At 44.2% G+C, this 14,585-nt stretch overlaps 1 protein-coding gene across 1 annotated transcript in view; it reads left to right on the plus strand.

Moving 5' to 3' along the window:
* Positions 1-4,153, plus strand: part of LOC117532863 (potassium voltage-gated channel subfamily KQT member 2) — a 47,210-nt gene extending 43,057 nt beyond the window's left edge. The window contains 3 exon segments of the mRNA XM_034196429.1: positions 822-915; positions 1,481-1,975; positions 1,977-4,153. Of these exon segments, the coding sequence (XP_034052320.1) occupies positions 822-915; positions 1,481-1,975; positions 1,977-2,318 (931 nt within the window). The 3' untranslated portion in view covers positions 2,319-4,153.
* Positions 4,154-14,585: the final 10,432 nt, after the last annotated feature.

The raw sequence follows: 14,585 nt of genomic DNA on the forward strand, positions 1-14,585 counted from the left end.
TGGGGGCTTTCCCTTTCCTGTAGTCTGTTATACCGGTTTTTGTGACATCACTATTTTACACTCACCCTTCTATTGGCTAGCACTACAATGTACCTGGGTGGGACGTCTCTAAGCAGTTGACCAATCAAAACAGAGCCAGCCAGCTAACCAATCAGAGCAGACTGGGCTCTGGTTTCAGACAGAGGGTGAAAAGAGATGCCGCAGCACAGGCAGTATGAGAAAAAAAAGACCCATTTAAACATTAAGACAAGTCACAGTATTCAAACCAAATACAATTATGAATCTAAAAATGAGCATAATATGTCCTCTTTAAGGGAATTTGTGCAGGTACCTTTTCGTCACATAATCAGCTGTTCTCACTCAATGTTAATGAGCCATGTCATATGGCCTCACTCAACAGGGGTTTGATAGTGCTAGATGCTTGTTCTCATATTGGAGAGATAGAAGGACGGCTCCCCCAGCAGGATGCAATGGAAATGAAGCATGAAGCAAAACAAAAGCATGCCAAGTGATGCATTTTGGCCCTTAGATCAAATATACCCCATATACACATACTGTCAATATCGCCTCATCTCATAAAGCATGCGTCCACACTGTCCACCTGAAATCAATGTTTCCTCAGGAAATGCTCAAATATTAGGCCATCCTTCATTCATTCTAAACATACAGTATTTGTAGCTTTATGAGCATCATATAACCTACTGTAAACCTACTTTCCATGTACCAGTTCACATTATGGCATCATACACTTCTTAAATGTAAACCCATGTGGCAGAACAGAGTGTTTTTTAATACCGGATATTATTTTTCTCCAATGCTAGAGTTGACCAGATAGTTGGTAAAGGGCCCAAAGGTGACGGAGAGGCTTCAGATGACCAGAGCATGATGGGACGTCTGGTGAAAGTGGAGAAGCAGGTAGGGCTGTTGCTTCCAGCTGTGGGAAAGTAGTAGCCTATGAGTTGGATTATTTGTACTATTGTTTTTCTGAATTTAAACATTGTTAAATACTTGGTATGAATACCTTTTTATGGAAGTGAACAAAATATATATTGTCCAAGACCATTGTCTGGTCTTAGTTTTATCTCCTGTGTTTTGACTTAAAGCTCACCTATTATGCTATATTTGAACAATATATTATAGGGCCATATCTATACAAAAAATATCTCTGAAGTGTTTTGCTCAAAATACCCATTGTAGCCAAGCCTCATACCCCTCTGTTTCAGCCCTGTTACAAAAGTGCTGATTCTGGGTCAGTAGCTTTAAATGGAAATGAGCTGCTGCTGGCCACGCCCCTTTGGAGCGTCCACATTAGTTACTTAGAAAAACGTTACTGTTGAATAAATAAAATGTTTTTTACTTTTTTAAGTCATCGTCAATAGAGGAGAGTAAACACTTTAGATCAAGAAACTGTATCACCCGAATCCTTTGTTGACAGGTGCCTGTCAGAACCTTCCGTACATGTTTTTCTGTCTACCTGCAGGTGGTCTCTATGGACAGGAAACTAGATTTCCTGGTCAATGTGTACGTGCAACGTATCCCTCGATCAGAAACAGATGCCTTTTTCAACTCCAAAGAGCCGTACCCAGCCCCGCCTTACCACAGCCCAGAGGAGGAGAAGGAGGGCAAAGAGGAGTTGAAGGAGGAGAAGGAGGTGCAGATATGCTCACCTGCAGAACTCCCCTGCTCTGACGGCTCTTTGGAAAAGAAAGATCCTTTACTGGGTCGCTCAGTGGCGATATCGATGGGCACTCCCTCTGGCAGCCACAGTCGCGCCTCTACCTCCTGGCAGCACCAGCTGCAGCACCCCCTCAGCCAGCCCGCCTGGAACAGCAGCGTGGCCAACTCCCCATCACCAGTGGGAGGCAGCAGAGACCATTCGCCCAACCTGTTCCGCCTCCCGCCTCCACCTGCTCCAGTTCACGAGCGAGGCTCTTCTGGCCCGGGCAGCAGAGAGAGCGACTCCCAGAGCAGGAGGGCGCCACCGGAGGCCGAGGTGCCAGCAAGACGCCACCGCCGTAGAGAGCGATACTTCTCTATCCATCCCATCTGTTGACCACGAGGAGCTGGATCGCTCCTTCAGCGGCTTCAGCATCTCCCAGGCAAAGGAGGACTTCTTTGGGCCGACTTTCTTCACGGGCTCAGGAGGGGGTGCCAACGCAGCGCCTGAAGCCGCCGCTGCTCCTTCAATCTGTGCCAGGGTACGACCCTTCATAGCAGAGGGCGAATCAGACACAGACTCCGACCTCTACGCCCCCTCACCTCTGTCCTTCACCGGAGAGGTCTCATGCGGAGAAAGGGGGTGGCCCGGACTGAAGTAGGTCAGGAAGAACTGCTACGCCTGGCAGAGAGGCGCATTAGGTGACCTATCATGTGACCTTGTAGCCAACTGACTGACTGTTACTGCTGACCGTGCTATTTAAGGTTAAAAGTTAAGTCAGCGATTCTAAAGAAAGGTTGTTGATATTTGAACTCAATACCAACAAATACCCTGCTCCAGATTTACCATCCCTCCCACTGCCTTTCCCTTTATAAATACATCCATGTTCTGCCCCCGGTTGCTGATTGGCTGGAATGGTGTTGTGTCCTTTTGCTTTTTTCACACTTACAGAACCAGGGCTGTGAAAGAACAAACACAGAGCAGACGGTTAGCAAACTCAAAGGGAGATATTTACTCAAGTTGACAAAAGTTTCATTTGATTAGAATAGTGGATTCCACCTTTAGGCGTATGGTTATAATTAGCAGTTTATAACTGGAAATACAATCAAAGGGTCGTTTGTATCACCTTTTTTGTTTATTAAGCAACGCTTAACTGCATTGCATCTATCAGGATCTTGTTTAATTAGAAAAAAGCTATTTAGGGACATTTATTATCTTAATTGGGGTCATTTTATTGAATTTCTTAAATGTGATTTATGACACTTCATTTTGACATTTTATGAAACAAAATCACCTTGATTACCTTCCAGTGAGTGCACTTCAGCACTTCTCCTGTTACTCCATTAATACCATTTCCCCTTATGTGTGATTTAGTCATGCAAAATTGTTTAAGTCCTGGTTAGCGTAGTGTCTTGCTAACTTCTATACCTTTAAATGACTTGAGGTGTTATGATGCCAAAACCCTAGCTATGATAATCAATTAGATTCTTGCAGAGTAAAAAAGAAATATGCTTGCTTTTCATCATCGATAACCCGGCTGGTGTTTACAGAAGGACTCCCCCTCAAAGTATTGCTTTGATACTTCCCCATCGAAAAATGAACCGGCTGCATGGCATGTTACTGTTGGTGATTTATTTAAAGAGTGCAGGATACAAAACCAGCCATGAGTCGGCAGACAAATTCCATGAGAATTTCTCTTAAATACAGACATACATAAAAATGTGCATGCATGAGTGGTTTCAAGCTACAGTTTTTAAAGGGGCTCAATTACAATCATTTCAATGCAGCCTAGCTTGTTGATTTCAATGGCTTTCTTTTTCTAGGCAAAACCAAATTATTTTCACATGAAATACAAGGACAGATGCCACATATGGAAACAATATGGGCTCAAATGGGCATTAGCTCATTTATTTTGTACTGTTATCCTACAACATGCAGTGTTGAGGTTGGACTGTCTAATGGGACATGATGGTGTTAAGCCTGCAATGCATAAGTCAGTCACCTAGACTCTCTGCTGCTATGTCACTTCTGCACTTAACGAGGAAATGCAATAACAAGCAAGCAAGGCAAGCAAGAAACCATCCTTTACCAACATCTACATGGCCTTATCTTTCACACAAACACCTATTGTTTATAAGTAAATATAAATGTACTTTCATAAAAGTAGTGCAAGTGCATTGTTGCATAGGACGCCCTGTGGCCTGAGTGCAGATTTTTAGTCGAGTAATGCTAAAAGCATGGGATTCGGATCTGAAGCATGAACAGTTGTTATAAAAACTAACCCGAGTCATAGGAAATTATAAAGTTTTAACATTAACATGATTTAGTAGAGACTGTTCACACAAGATTTTTTTCAGAAACAAACCTGCTGGCATGTTTTCTACAACCCAAAGAGAGGACCTGTAGAGTTTTACATGAAACAGTAGCTCTTAGTTCAACACCATCATGTAACTGTACCTTCTTCTAAAATAATAAAACTTTGTACATCACTGAAAATCATCTCTCCTGTTTTAATGAAGCATTACCATGACTTTGAGAAGTGTTTCAGCCATATGGTGTAATTGTGGCTACATATCAGCAGATGGCAATCAAGAGCTTCAGTTGAGAGGGTCTTTATGTGTGAGGGAAGTTGGGGGGGGGGGGGGGGAAATGGATAGATGGACGGACAGTACTTGATTTTTAGGACTCATAATATGTTAAGGTTCAGACTTGGGGACCTATTAGACGGTTTGATGGTTTAAATTAATGTTTTTTACAAAAGCTTTTGTACTGTACTTGCACTGGATTTTGGATTATCGTCAAAAAAAAGCTCTATGGCAAACCAAAGTTTATCAGTGACAATAAGTATCAAAGTTGCAGCAATGCAATTGCTGGAATTAAAAATACAATGTTATAAACAATTCAAGCCAAGATCCCTTGATATCAACGTACCCTCCCCTAATTAGATGATCATGCATAAAACCTTTAAAGGGTCCCTACTATGCTAATGTTCTGGTTTTAAATGTGTAATTTGTGCCTCTACTGTGACTGCCTTCCATGCTTTAATGTTCGTTTTCTCATACTGCCTGTGCTGCAGCACCTCTTTTCACCCTCTGTCTGAAACCAGAGCCCAGTCTGCTCTAGGTAAGCTGGCCAGCTCTGTTGTGATTGGTCAATCGCTTACTGATGTCCCACCCCTTAAGCTGCATTCACATGGAAACTAGCAAGCAGCTCTGCGCGACATTGTGTTTCTATGGAGGGAGCGACTAGGCGGAAGCTCTACCCTCTCTGTCGTTTATTCGGTCAAAATAGTCTGCGAGTGCTGTGCTCAAAGTTCTAATTATTTCATCTTTGACATAGTTACCGCTGAAATGTTGACGCACAACCAATCAGGTGACAGCTGTATGTAGCACTGCAAGCTAGCAGGGTAGGTAGCCAATAGAAGTTGGAGTATTACAGTAGAGTGATGTCCAAATGTTACAGAAGTAAACAAAGGAGTCCAATCAAGTTGTTTCAGGCAGGGGAAAGTGTGTGAGAGAGTAACTCCCTCTGGAGGTAACAGGGATTTTAGCCTTTGCAGACCATTTACATGCACAAAAACCTACATACCACAATAGCATAATGCATAATAGGGCCCTTTTGAAATTCATGCGTGGGGTAATTACTGGTGTTATTTATGACATAGAACAAAAATCTTATTTTATTTTAACCACATACTGTATTTCAAGAATATAATCAAAAAACCCATTGACTTTGAGAAGCAGCTGGAAGTACAAAAAGGCTGAATAATTTTCTAGATCTCCATCCTGTAGTTCTCTAATACTCATAACAGATCTACAGAGTAACTGATCTCTAAAGCATTTACAGAAGAATCAATTACCAATGACAACACCATTAGTTGTCATTTCTAAAACCCTTTTCTAAATGTAGTACCTGGTGAAGCTTTCCACAAGATTTTAGGACCTGATTGCAGGCATTTGCTCCTGTTCAGCCCCCAGAGCAATAGTGAGGTCAGACACTGACAACGGGCAATAAGGCCGCTCACTGTCTGCACTCCAGCCCACCCTGAGGACTTGGGTTGGGTTGAGGTCAGGGCTCTGCGGAGGCCAGCCGAGTTCTTGCACACAAAATGTGGAAAACATTTATTTTTTGGACCTTACTATTCGAAAGGGCAATCCCCAAAATGTTGTAAAAAGACTCTGGAAACACTCTATTTGCCTACTAGAGTTTTGTTGCTGAATTAACTTTTCTAATGACAACGTATAAAGTTACAAAACTCAACATTTTCTAACTCATTTCAAAACAAGAGAAATCCGTAAATTGAACGAAGGCAACCACTGACTCCATGACGGCAACCGTTGAGAAGAAAACCATCCATCCATCTTCTCCCGCTTATCCGTGGTCGGGTCGCGGGGGTAGCAGTTCCAGTAGAGAGCCCCAAACTTTCCTTTCCCTGGCCACATCAACCAGCTTTGACTGGGGGATCCCAAGGCGCTCCCAGACCAGCGAAGAGATATAATCCCTCCACCTGGTCCTAGGTCTACCCCTTGGTCTCTTCCCAGCTGGACGTGCCTGGAACACCTCCCTAGGGAGGCGCCCAGGTGGCATCCTAACTAGGTGCCCGAACCACCTCAACTGGCTCCTTTCGACGCGAAGGAGGAGCGGTTCAACTCCGAGTCCCTCCCGGATGACCGAACTTCTCACCTTATCCATAAGGGAGACACCAGCCACCCTGCGGAGAAAACCCATCTCGACCGCTTGTATCCGCGATCTCGTTCTTTCGGTCATGACCCATCCTTCATGACCATAGGTGAGGGTAGGAACGAAAATGGCCCGGTAAACAGAGAGCTTTGCCTTCTGGCTCAGCTCCCTTTTCGTCACAATGGTGTGGTAAAGCGACTGCAGTACCGCTCCCGCTGCTCCGATTCTCCGGCCCATCTCACGCTCCATTGTTCCCTCACTCGAGAACAAGACCCAGAGATACTTGAACTCCTTCACTTGGGGTAAGGACTCATTCCCTACTTGGAGTGGACAGTCCATCGGTTTCCTGCTGAGAACCATGGCCTCAGATTTGGAGGTGCTGATCCTCATCCCAGCCGCTTCACACTCGGTTGCGAACCGATTCAGTGAGTGCTGAAGGTCGCAGACCGATGAAGCCATTAGAACCACATCATCTGCAAAAAGCAGTGGTGCAATCCTTAGTCCACCGAACTGCAGACCCCCTTCCCCACGACTACGCCTCGAAATCCGATCCATGTATATTACAAACAGGATTGGTGACAAAGCGCATCCCTGGCGGAGGCCAACCATCACCGGAAATGGGTCCGACTTACTCCCGAGGACCCGGACAAAGCTCTCGCTTTGGGAGTACAGAGATTGGATGGCCCTGAGTAGAGACCCCCTCACCCCATACTCCCGCAGCACCTCCCACAGTAACTCCCTGGGAACTCGGTCATACGCCTTCTCCAAGTCTACAAAACACATGTAGACCGGATAAGCGTACTCCCAGGCTCCCTCCAGGATCCTTGCGAGAGTAAAAAGCTGATCCATCGTTCCACGACCAGGACGGAATCCGCATTGTTCCTCCTCAATCTGGGGTTCGACAATCGGCCTGACCCTCCTTTCGAGTACCTTAGAGTAAACTTTCCCGGGGAGGCTGAGTAGTGTGATGCCTCTAATTGGCACACACCCTCTGATCCCCCTTTTTGAAAAGGAGAACCACCACCCCGGTCTGCCACTCCTTCGGTACTGTTTCCGACTTCCACGCAACGTTGATGAGACTTGTCAACCATGACAGTCCCTCAACACCCAGAGCCTTCAGCATTTCTGGGCGGATCTCATCCATCCCCGGGGCTTTGCCACTGTGGAGTTGTTTGACGATCTCAGTGACCTCCACCCGGGAGATTGGTGTTGATCCCCCGTCATACTCCAGCTCTGCCTCTAACATAGAGGGCGGAGTTGTCGGGTTCAGGAGTTCCTCAAAGTGTTCCTTCCAACGCCCTAACACTCAATCAGTTGAGGTCAACAACGTCCCATCCTTACTGTACACAGCTTGGATGGTTCCCTGCTTCCCCCTCCTGAGGTGTCGGACAGTTTTCCAGAACAACTTTGGTGCCGCCCGAAAGTCCTTTTCCATGTCTTCTCCGAACTTCTCCCACACCCGCTGCTTTGCCTCGGCCACGGCTGAGGCTGCTGCCCTTCGGGCCTGTCGGTACCTTGCAACTGCCTCGGGAGTCCCCCGGGATAACAAATCCCTGAAGGCCTCCTTCTTCAGTCGGACGGCTTCCCTGACCACCGGTGTCCACCAGGAGGTTCGAGGGTTACCGCCCCTTGAGGCACCTAAGACCTTGAGACCACAGCTCCCCGCTGCGGCTTCGGCAGTAGAGGCTTTGAACACCAACCACTCTGGTTCAATGTCTCCAACCTCCACAGGAATGCCCGAAAAGCTCTGCCGGAGGTGTGAGTTGAAGGCCTCCTGAACTTGGGCCTCCTCCAGACGTTCCCAGTTCTCCCAAACTACACGTTTGGGCTTAACAGGTCTATCCAGAGGCTTCCCCCGCCACTCGACCCAACTCACCACCAGATGGTGATCAGTTGACAACTCCGCCCCTCTCTTTACCCGAGTGTCCAAAACATACGGCCTCAGGTCCGATGATACGATAACGAAATCGATCATGGACCTTCTGCCTAGGGTGCTCTGGTACCACGTACACTTATGAGCATCCTTATGTTCGAACATGGTGTTTGTTATGGCCAATCCATGACTAGCACAGAAGTCCAGTAACAAACCACCACTCCGGTTCAGATCAGGGGGGCCGTTCCTCCCAATCACGCCCCTCCAAGTGTCTCCATCATTGCCCACATGTGCGTTGAAGTCTCCCAGCAAGATTAAAGAGTCCCCTTCAGGAGCCCCATACAGGACTCTTTCCAGGGTCTCCAAGAAGGCTGTATACTCTGAACTGCTGTTTGGTGCATAAGCACATACAACAGTCAGAGATTTCCCCCCCATAACCCGCAGGCGTAGGGAGGCGACCATCTCGTCCACTGGGGTAAACTCCAACAACGAAGCACCCAACCGGGGATTTGTGAGTATCCCCACACCCGCCCGGCGCCTCACAGCTTGAGCAACTCCGGAGAAGAATAGAGTCCAACCCCTATCCAGAAGTAAGGTTCCAGAGCCGACGCTATGCGTAGAGGTGAGCCCAACCAGATCCAGCTGGTAACGCTCCACCTCCCGCACAAGCTCCGGCTCCTTCCCTCCCAGAGAGGTGACGTTCCACGTCCCCAAAGCCAGCTTCTGTCGCCCGGGTCTGGTCCGTCGAGACCCTCTGCTTTCACTGCCACCCTTCTGGCAGCGCACCCGACCCCATCGCTGTTTCCCGTAGGTGGTGGGCCCGCGGGACGGAGTAGCGGAGGTGTTGCCCACGTTACCTTTTCGGGCTGTGCCCGGCCGGGCTCCGTGGCAAGCCCGGCCACCAGACGCTCGCTGACGAGTCCTCCTTCTGGGCCTGGCTCCAGAAGGGGACCCCGGGCTTCCTCCGGGCCGGGTATCCTCACTTCTTTGTTGTTCTTTCATGAAGTCTTTTGAACCAATCTTAGTCTGGCCCCTTGCCTGAGACCAATTTGCCATGGGAGACCCTACCAGGAACACAAGGTTCCAGACAACACAGCCCCCAGGTTCATCAGGGCACACAAACCTCTCTACCACGGTAAGGTGCTGGTTCTTCAGAGAGGAAAACGACTCCTATAATCCCTTGCTACTTTATAATGCAAACAAACTCCTTTATTTTATTTATTTTGATGAGAAAGGGCCTTTAATAGCAGAAAGTTAACTGTTGAATAAAAAAACCCAGACTTAAGGTGCACAAATGCATGTGTTCTCTCCACATTTGACCACATTGTATAAACAAAGCCACTAAAACTCAGTCAGCTAAAAGTTGATTTATTCATTGCTATCTCCTGACACATTTTATTTAACAACCTATTTAACAACAATTGGCTAATGTCAGTGAAACAGCGAAGCAGCGTTTCCATGCCTCAATGCTCAGCTCTAGGTCAGCCAATTTGTTAAGTGTTGTGACGCCAGGATTTCAGTTGAAAGGGTGATACAAATAGGAATTGATTGGCTCATTAATAAAAGTCAGATGATGGCGACACAGCACCTAAGTCTTATTTACTCTCGGCAGCACCTTGGGGAGCTGCATATGTCTGGACCACTGACCAGAGGACAAACAACCGGCAGAGACAATAATTTGAAATCTGTACGGCAGTGGGTATAATTCAGTTTATTTATTTGCCCGCACATAAGACTGCATCAAATCCAGATGATGGGGACATTTGGAATGTGTCAGAGGAGGTTAGGGAGCCACAGGTTTATACAACAGACATCCCCCTTAAGTAAGAGAGAAAAAACATCTATAACAGAAACATCTGAAAAACTAACCAATCAGGTGGGAAAAAATCAAGGAGATACATAAAAAACAATACAGGGAAAAATAATAATGATGAGTTAAAAAAGAATTCTGATAAAATAGAGTTACATTTAAATGAAATTAAAAAGAAAACATGACTTAAATAATATTTTTTTATAATGTAACGTATATAGTAGTATTATAAGAATGTATTTGGGAATTGAATCTTAAACATTGAAAATATTGTTTAAGTAACATGAACTAGAATCTATCAATACCAGCCACATTTTCTTCTTTCTTTTTTTTGATCATGAGCACATTAATGATGCCTATCGGTTTGTTGCAGCCCACCTGCAGGGGACATTTCATTCAAATATGAGACATTTACGTTTAAACAGTGTCATTAGATGGAGGTAGGACATTGACCCCTTTGGTGATGAATGATAAGACCTGAACAATCAATGAAACCATTAGTGATCCGGCTCTTATGGCAGACCTATAGAGGGAGAGAGAGAGAGGCGAAGAAAAGATGGATGGTATGCATTTTGGTAATGTGCTGACATGTTTCACCATGAGTGCACTGACAGGAATGCAAAAACAAAATGCAGTAGCCTCATCGTTAGACATTGACTCTTTGAAAAATAACACCAATGACCTCTGCTTTGATTGTATTTCAAATGTATATATAAATTAACTTAAATTCCATTTATTTAAATTAGCTCTGATCAGCTGTAAAGCCTTAATTTGCCAGAGATTACTTTCTTTGTTTACAGACGCAGAGGTAGTAATGACTGTGTGACCTTGGCATCAATTGTGTTTGTGAATAGGACTCCATGTAAACATTGTATTTATGTTTAGTGTTCTGTAAAATGCCATCGATGTCCAACAAGGGCAGAGTCATGCAGGTGACCTTCCTTTGTCTCTATTTACACACACATAGAGACATATGGGTCCATAAAGACACTGGGGTTGGGATTAGCAGTTGCATAAATGTTATTGGTGAACATATATCACAATTTAGGTTCATTACACATAGGCTGCATCTCAGACACAAGGCTTTGCAAAATGACAAGAGCGATCTGTACTGCTTTTCTGCTTAAGAACGGCAAATGTCATTCTGGTAACCAAAAGGAAAATCATGAATGCATACTCGAAGAAGACATCGTCAAATTAAGGATACACAGCATACTTTATGTACAGAAAATAATAAATAATAAATCTTGTCATGTTTATAGAGTCAGTGTGTAATTGAACAAAATTGAAATAATGTATGGAATTAGAAATTGGTTCCTGTAAGAGAATGATACTTTTGAATAAATTGAATGCGCACAGTTTATCATTAATCATGAGACAATTACAGAATGGGATTGATCTTAATTCCCGTCAGGGTTCTACCGAAGGCAAATCAGGTCAACATTTTTCAGTCAGAGGAAGGATATGTCGATAGTATTAACGCAATTAACCTGACTTGACTAACTAGCTTTATATTCGAGTTATCAGACAGAAAAAGTCACAAATATGTAACTGTGCGTGCATGTGAACACATTTAGAAGAGAGCTGTGTTTCAGTGCATAATATATCATTATTTTGAATTATGAGTTAAAGTAATTTAGGGCAAACATTGTAAAATCATGGGATTATACATACAATATATTGCTTATTTAATATAGCCACATTTATAGTCCCTATAAATGAGTCCCTTTTTAAAGTCAAAATTAGCTAAATATGTTTACTAAATTAGCCATAAGTGCAGCTTTATGTAATATTAATATATTAGGTATTGATTTGAATAATACAATTGCTAATTTGTCAAAAATGTAATTAATTAATTAATTAAAAGGCGACATATCAACTATAAACGCTACTTTTATTTCATGATTATTGTCTTCACTGCTAAAAAACACACATCAGAAGTAACGTCAAGTCAAGTCCAATAAAAGGAAATAAGGAAACAATGTAGAATTTTCAAACAAAAATAAGAGGAAGGGTTTGTTATGGTCATTTTATCCCCAAACTGTCCACCAGTGGCCCTCAGTATTTCCCTCAATTAGCCACGTGATCACACTTGTATGCTCGTTAACCCTCCCTGACATTCCCTTTTTGGACTAGCTGCTTTGGGCTGCCTTCATCATGCTGAATGCAAGTCTCCTTTTCTCTTCCTATCTACACTTTGAAAGTTTACTGTAGTTCAAACCATGCTTAAAAAAAAATAATGCTCGAACTGTTGGCAGTAGAGTAAGCTCAGCTTTAAAGACAACACTTGCAGGTCTACTTCAAATGTAGCATCATATTAGCTCAATAGCTACATTAGTGTTTTGTTTTGAGTTGTGTTTCAGGTAAGTCCAGTTTTCTCTTTTCTGAGTATTTGTTTTGGTATAAACTAACTCTTGAGAAAAATGGCTGCCTCTCTCTACTCCACTGTTTTCACTAGCTAGCTGCAGACGTTGTCTATGCTTGCAATTTGAGGCTTGGCAATTAGCGCAGAGTTTTAAAAGCTTTTTTGCTGTAGAGAACTGACTGCTACTGCCTTAAATTATGAAAGTGAGCATAATGCAACTGAGCCAAAACAGTAAAATCCATATACCAAATAAGAATTATAGCTAAATTAACAGATGGCTTCATTGAGCTAAGCAGTGGCGTAACTATCGACGGTGCAACGCCCAGAGCCGGCCAGGGTCCCATGCAAGAAAAAAGAAAATGTTTTTTATATATATTTATTTTTATTTTGGAGCCCCAATGGTGTTACGCCCAGGCCTAGGGAACCTAGGCGCAGCACAAAGTTGCACTCTCCCCACTCCCAAGAACATGGACGCCAAGGCAGAGAAAACGTTTGGTAATTTAATTACCAAATCAGAATCACAAAAACATGCTGAAAGTCTGTTTACAAAAATAACAAACAGGAGTAACAAAACCACAAAACAAACTAACCTTTAACACAAAAATCTTACCTAACAAATGAGAAAAATAAACGTACAGGCTTCTTACCTACTCTAACATTAAACAGGAGAAAATGAATTAACCAAAGAAAAGGGTTTTGCACTCCTGAGTAAAATAAGTCGTGTCTACCAAGACAGGTTAAACAGCTTTTCTTGCACCGTCTCACAGCAGAAGAGAAGGACCGGTATATGGTAAAATGTCAGTACGCAGCACAACAGGACAAAGATCTTAACACGCGCAGAGTTGGGAGTAGGATAAGTTGAGGCAGAGAGAGCGGCCGAGGAACTGTACGGCTTCAGCTTAAAATGCTCCCGTCTCCTCAGGTGGACCAATCAGCCTGACGAGGGTAGCTAATCAGCTAACGGGCACCACCTGCTTGCTTACACACACACACACACACACACACACACACACACACACACCACACACACACACACACAACACCACACACACACACACACACACACACACACACACACACACACACACAAACAAATGACCTAACGACCCAGGGTCGTAACAATGGCATTGACCAGTTCACACAGTCTTCAAAGTGATCAAGCAACCTAAATTAATTTGTAATTTGTCTGTCCAATGACCTTGCTCCCTTTCATGACATGTGATACCTTGCATGACGAGCGAATCGTTTAATCATCATACAGTAGCATTATAGAAAATGTAATATCTTGCATTTATAATGTACAGCAAACCAAAGCACAAGAGCAGCGCTCAAAAGAGAAAGGACAAGAGAGAACAAGGAGATGTAACAGCTAAACTGACGAAATTAGACAGTTTTTTTTGTCATACATCGTCCTCGAAATCGAGCGCTAATGTTAGCAATGTTGACGTGCAGCGGCAGCCGGAGGCTAACGATAGCTCACCACCATCATTGCCATCTAGCTCCACAAGTGAAGCTGTATCCATGGCCGTGGCTGTGCGACCTTCTTCTCCAGCCAGCCAGGAGGAGAGGCTGGATTTGGCTGTGCCCGGCAGTGGTCCAACAGTTCCCCCAAGGGCCCCAATCGATAGGGGACTCTATGGCGCTATTGAGACCCCCGACGCCAAGATCAACAGCTATATTATAGCAACCGGTCCATGTAGGCCTACCGGCCCATTCCCCAGAGACAAACATCAAGGAAACAGGTGTAATCCTCTTCTTAGTTCGCTGTGTGTCAGGCTGTGATGGTCTGAGGCCAGGGCAGGCTGTTGTTGATAGCCTACATGTGGCGCTTCTGAGTGGTTGTGTATTGTTGTGCGTAGACGGCTCTGCTAAGATTGTTCACTAGTTTAGGTTTCATGTTATGTGTTTAGATAGGTTCCTGTTTTATTTTTGATAGTCTTGTCTACCCTCATGTGTCTAAAGTACATTTCCTGCCTTGTCTGTTTTCCCACGGTTGTGATTGTCTAATTGTCTTCACCTGGTGTTGTCTGTCTAGAATAGTTCTCGTCTTCCCCTGTCTCGTTGCCAGATTGTCTTGTGTGTTCCAAGCCTTCCAGCGTAAGATCCTTTTGTCATTGTCCATAGAGTTATCGTCCATAGAGTTAGATTAGTGTATTAGTAGTTTTTGTTTTGTTGCTTTATGTATTCAGTGTGTTATGAC

This window comes from Gymnodraco acuticeps, unplaced genomic scaffold, assembly GCF_902827175.1.
Source record: "Gymnodraco acuticeps unplaced genomic scaffold, fGymAcu1.1, whole genome shotgun sequence".
NCBI lineage: Eukaryota > Metazoa > Chordata > Actinopteri > Perciformes > Bathydraconidae > Gymnodraco > Gymnodraco acuticeps.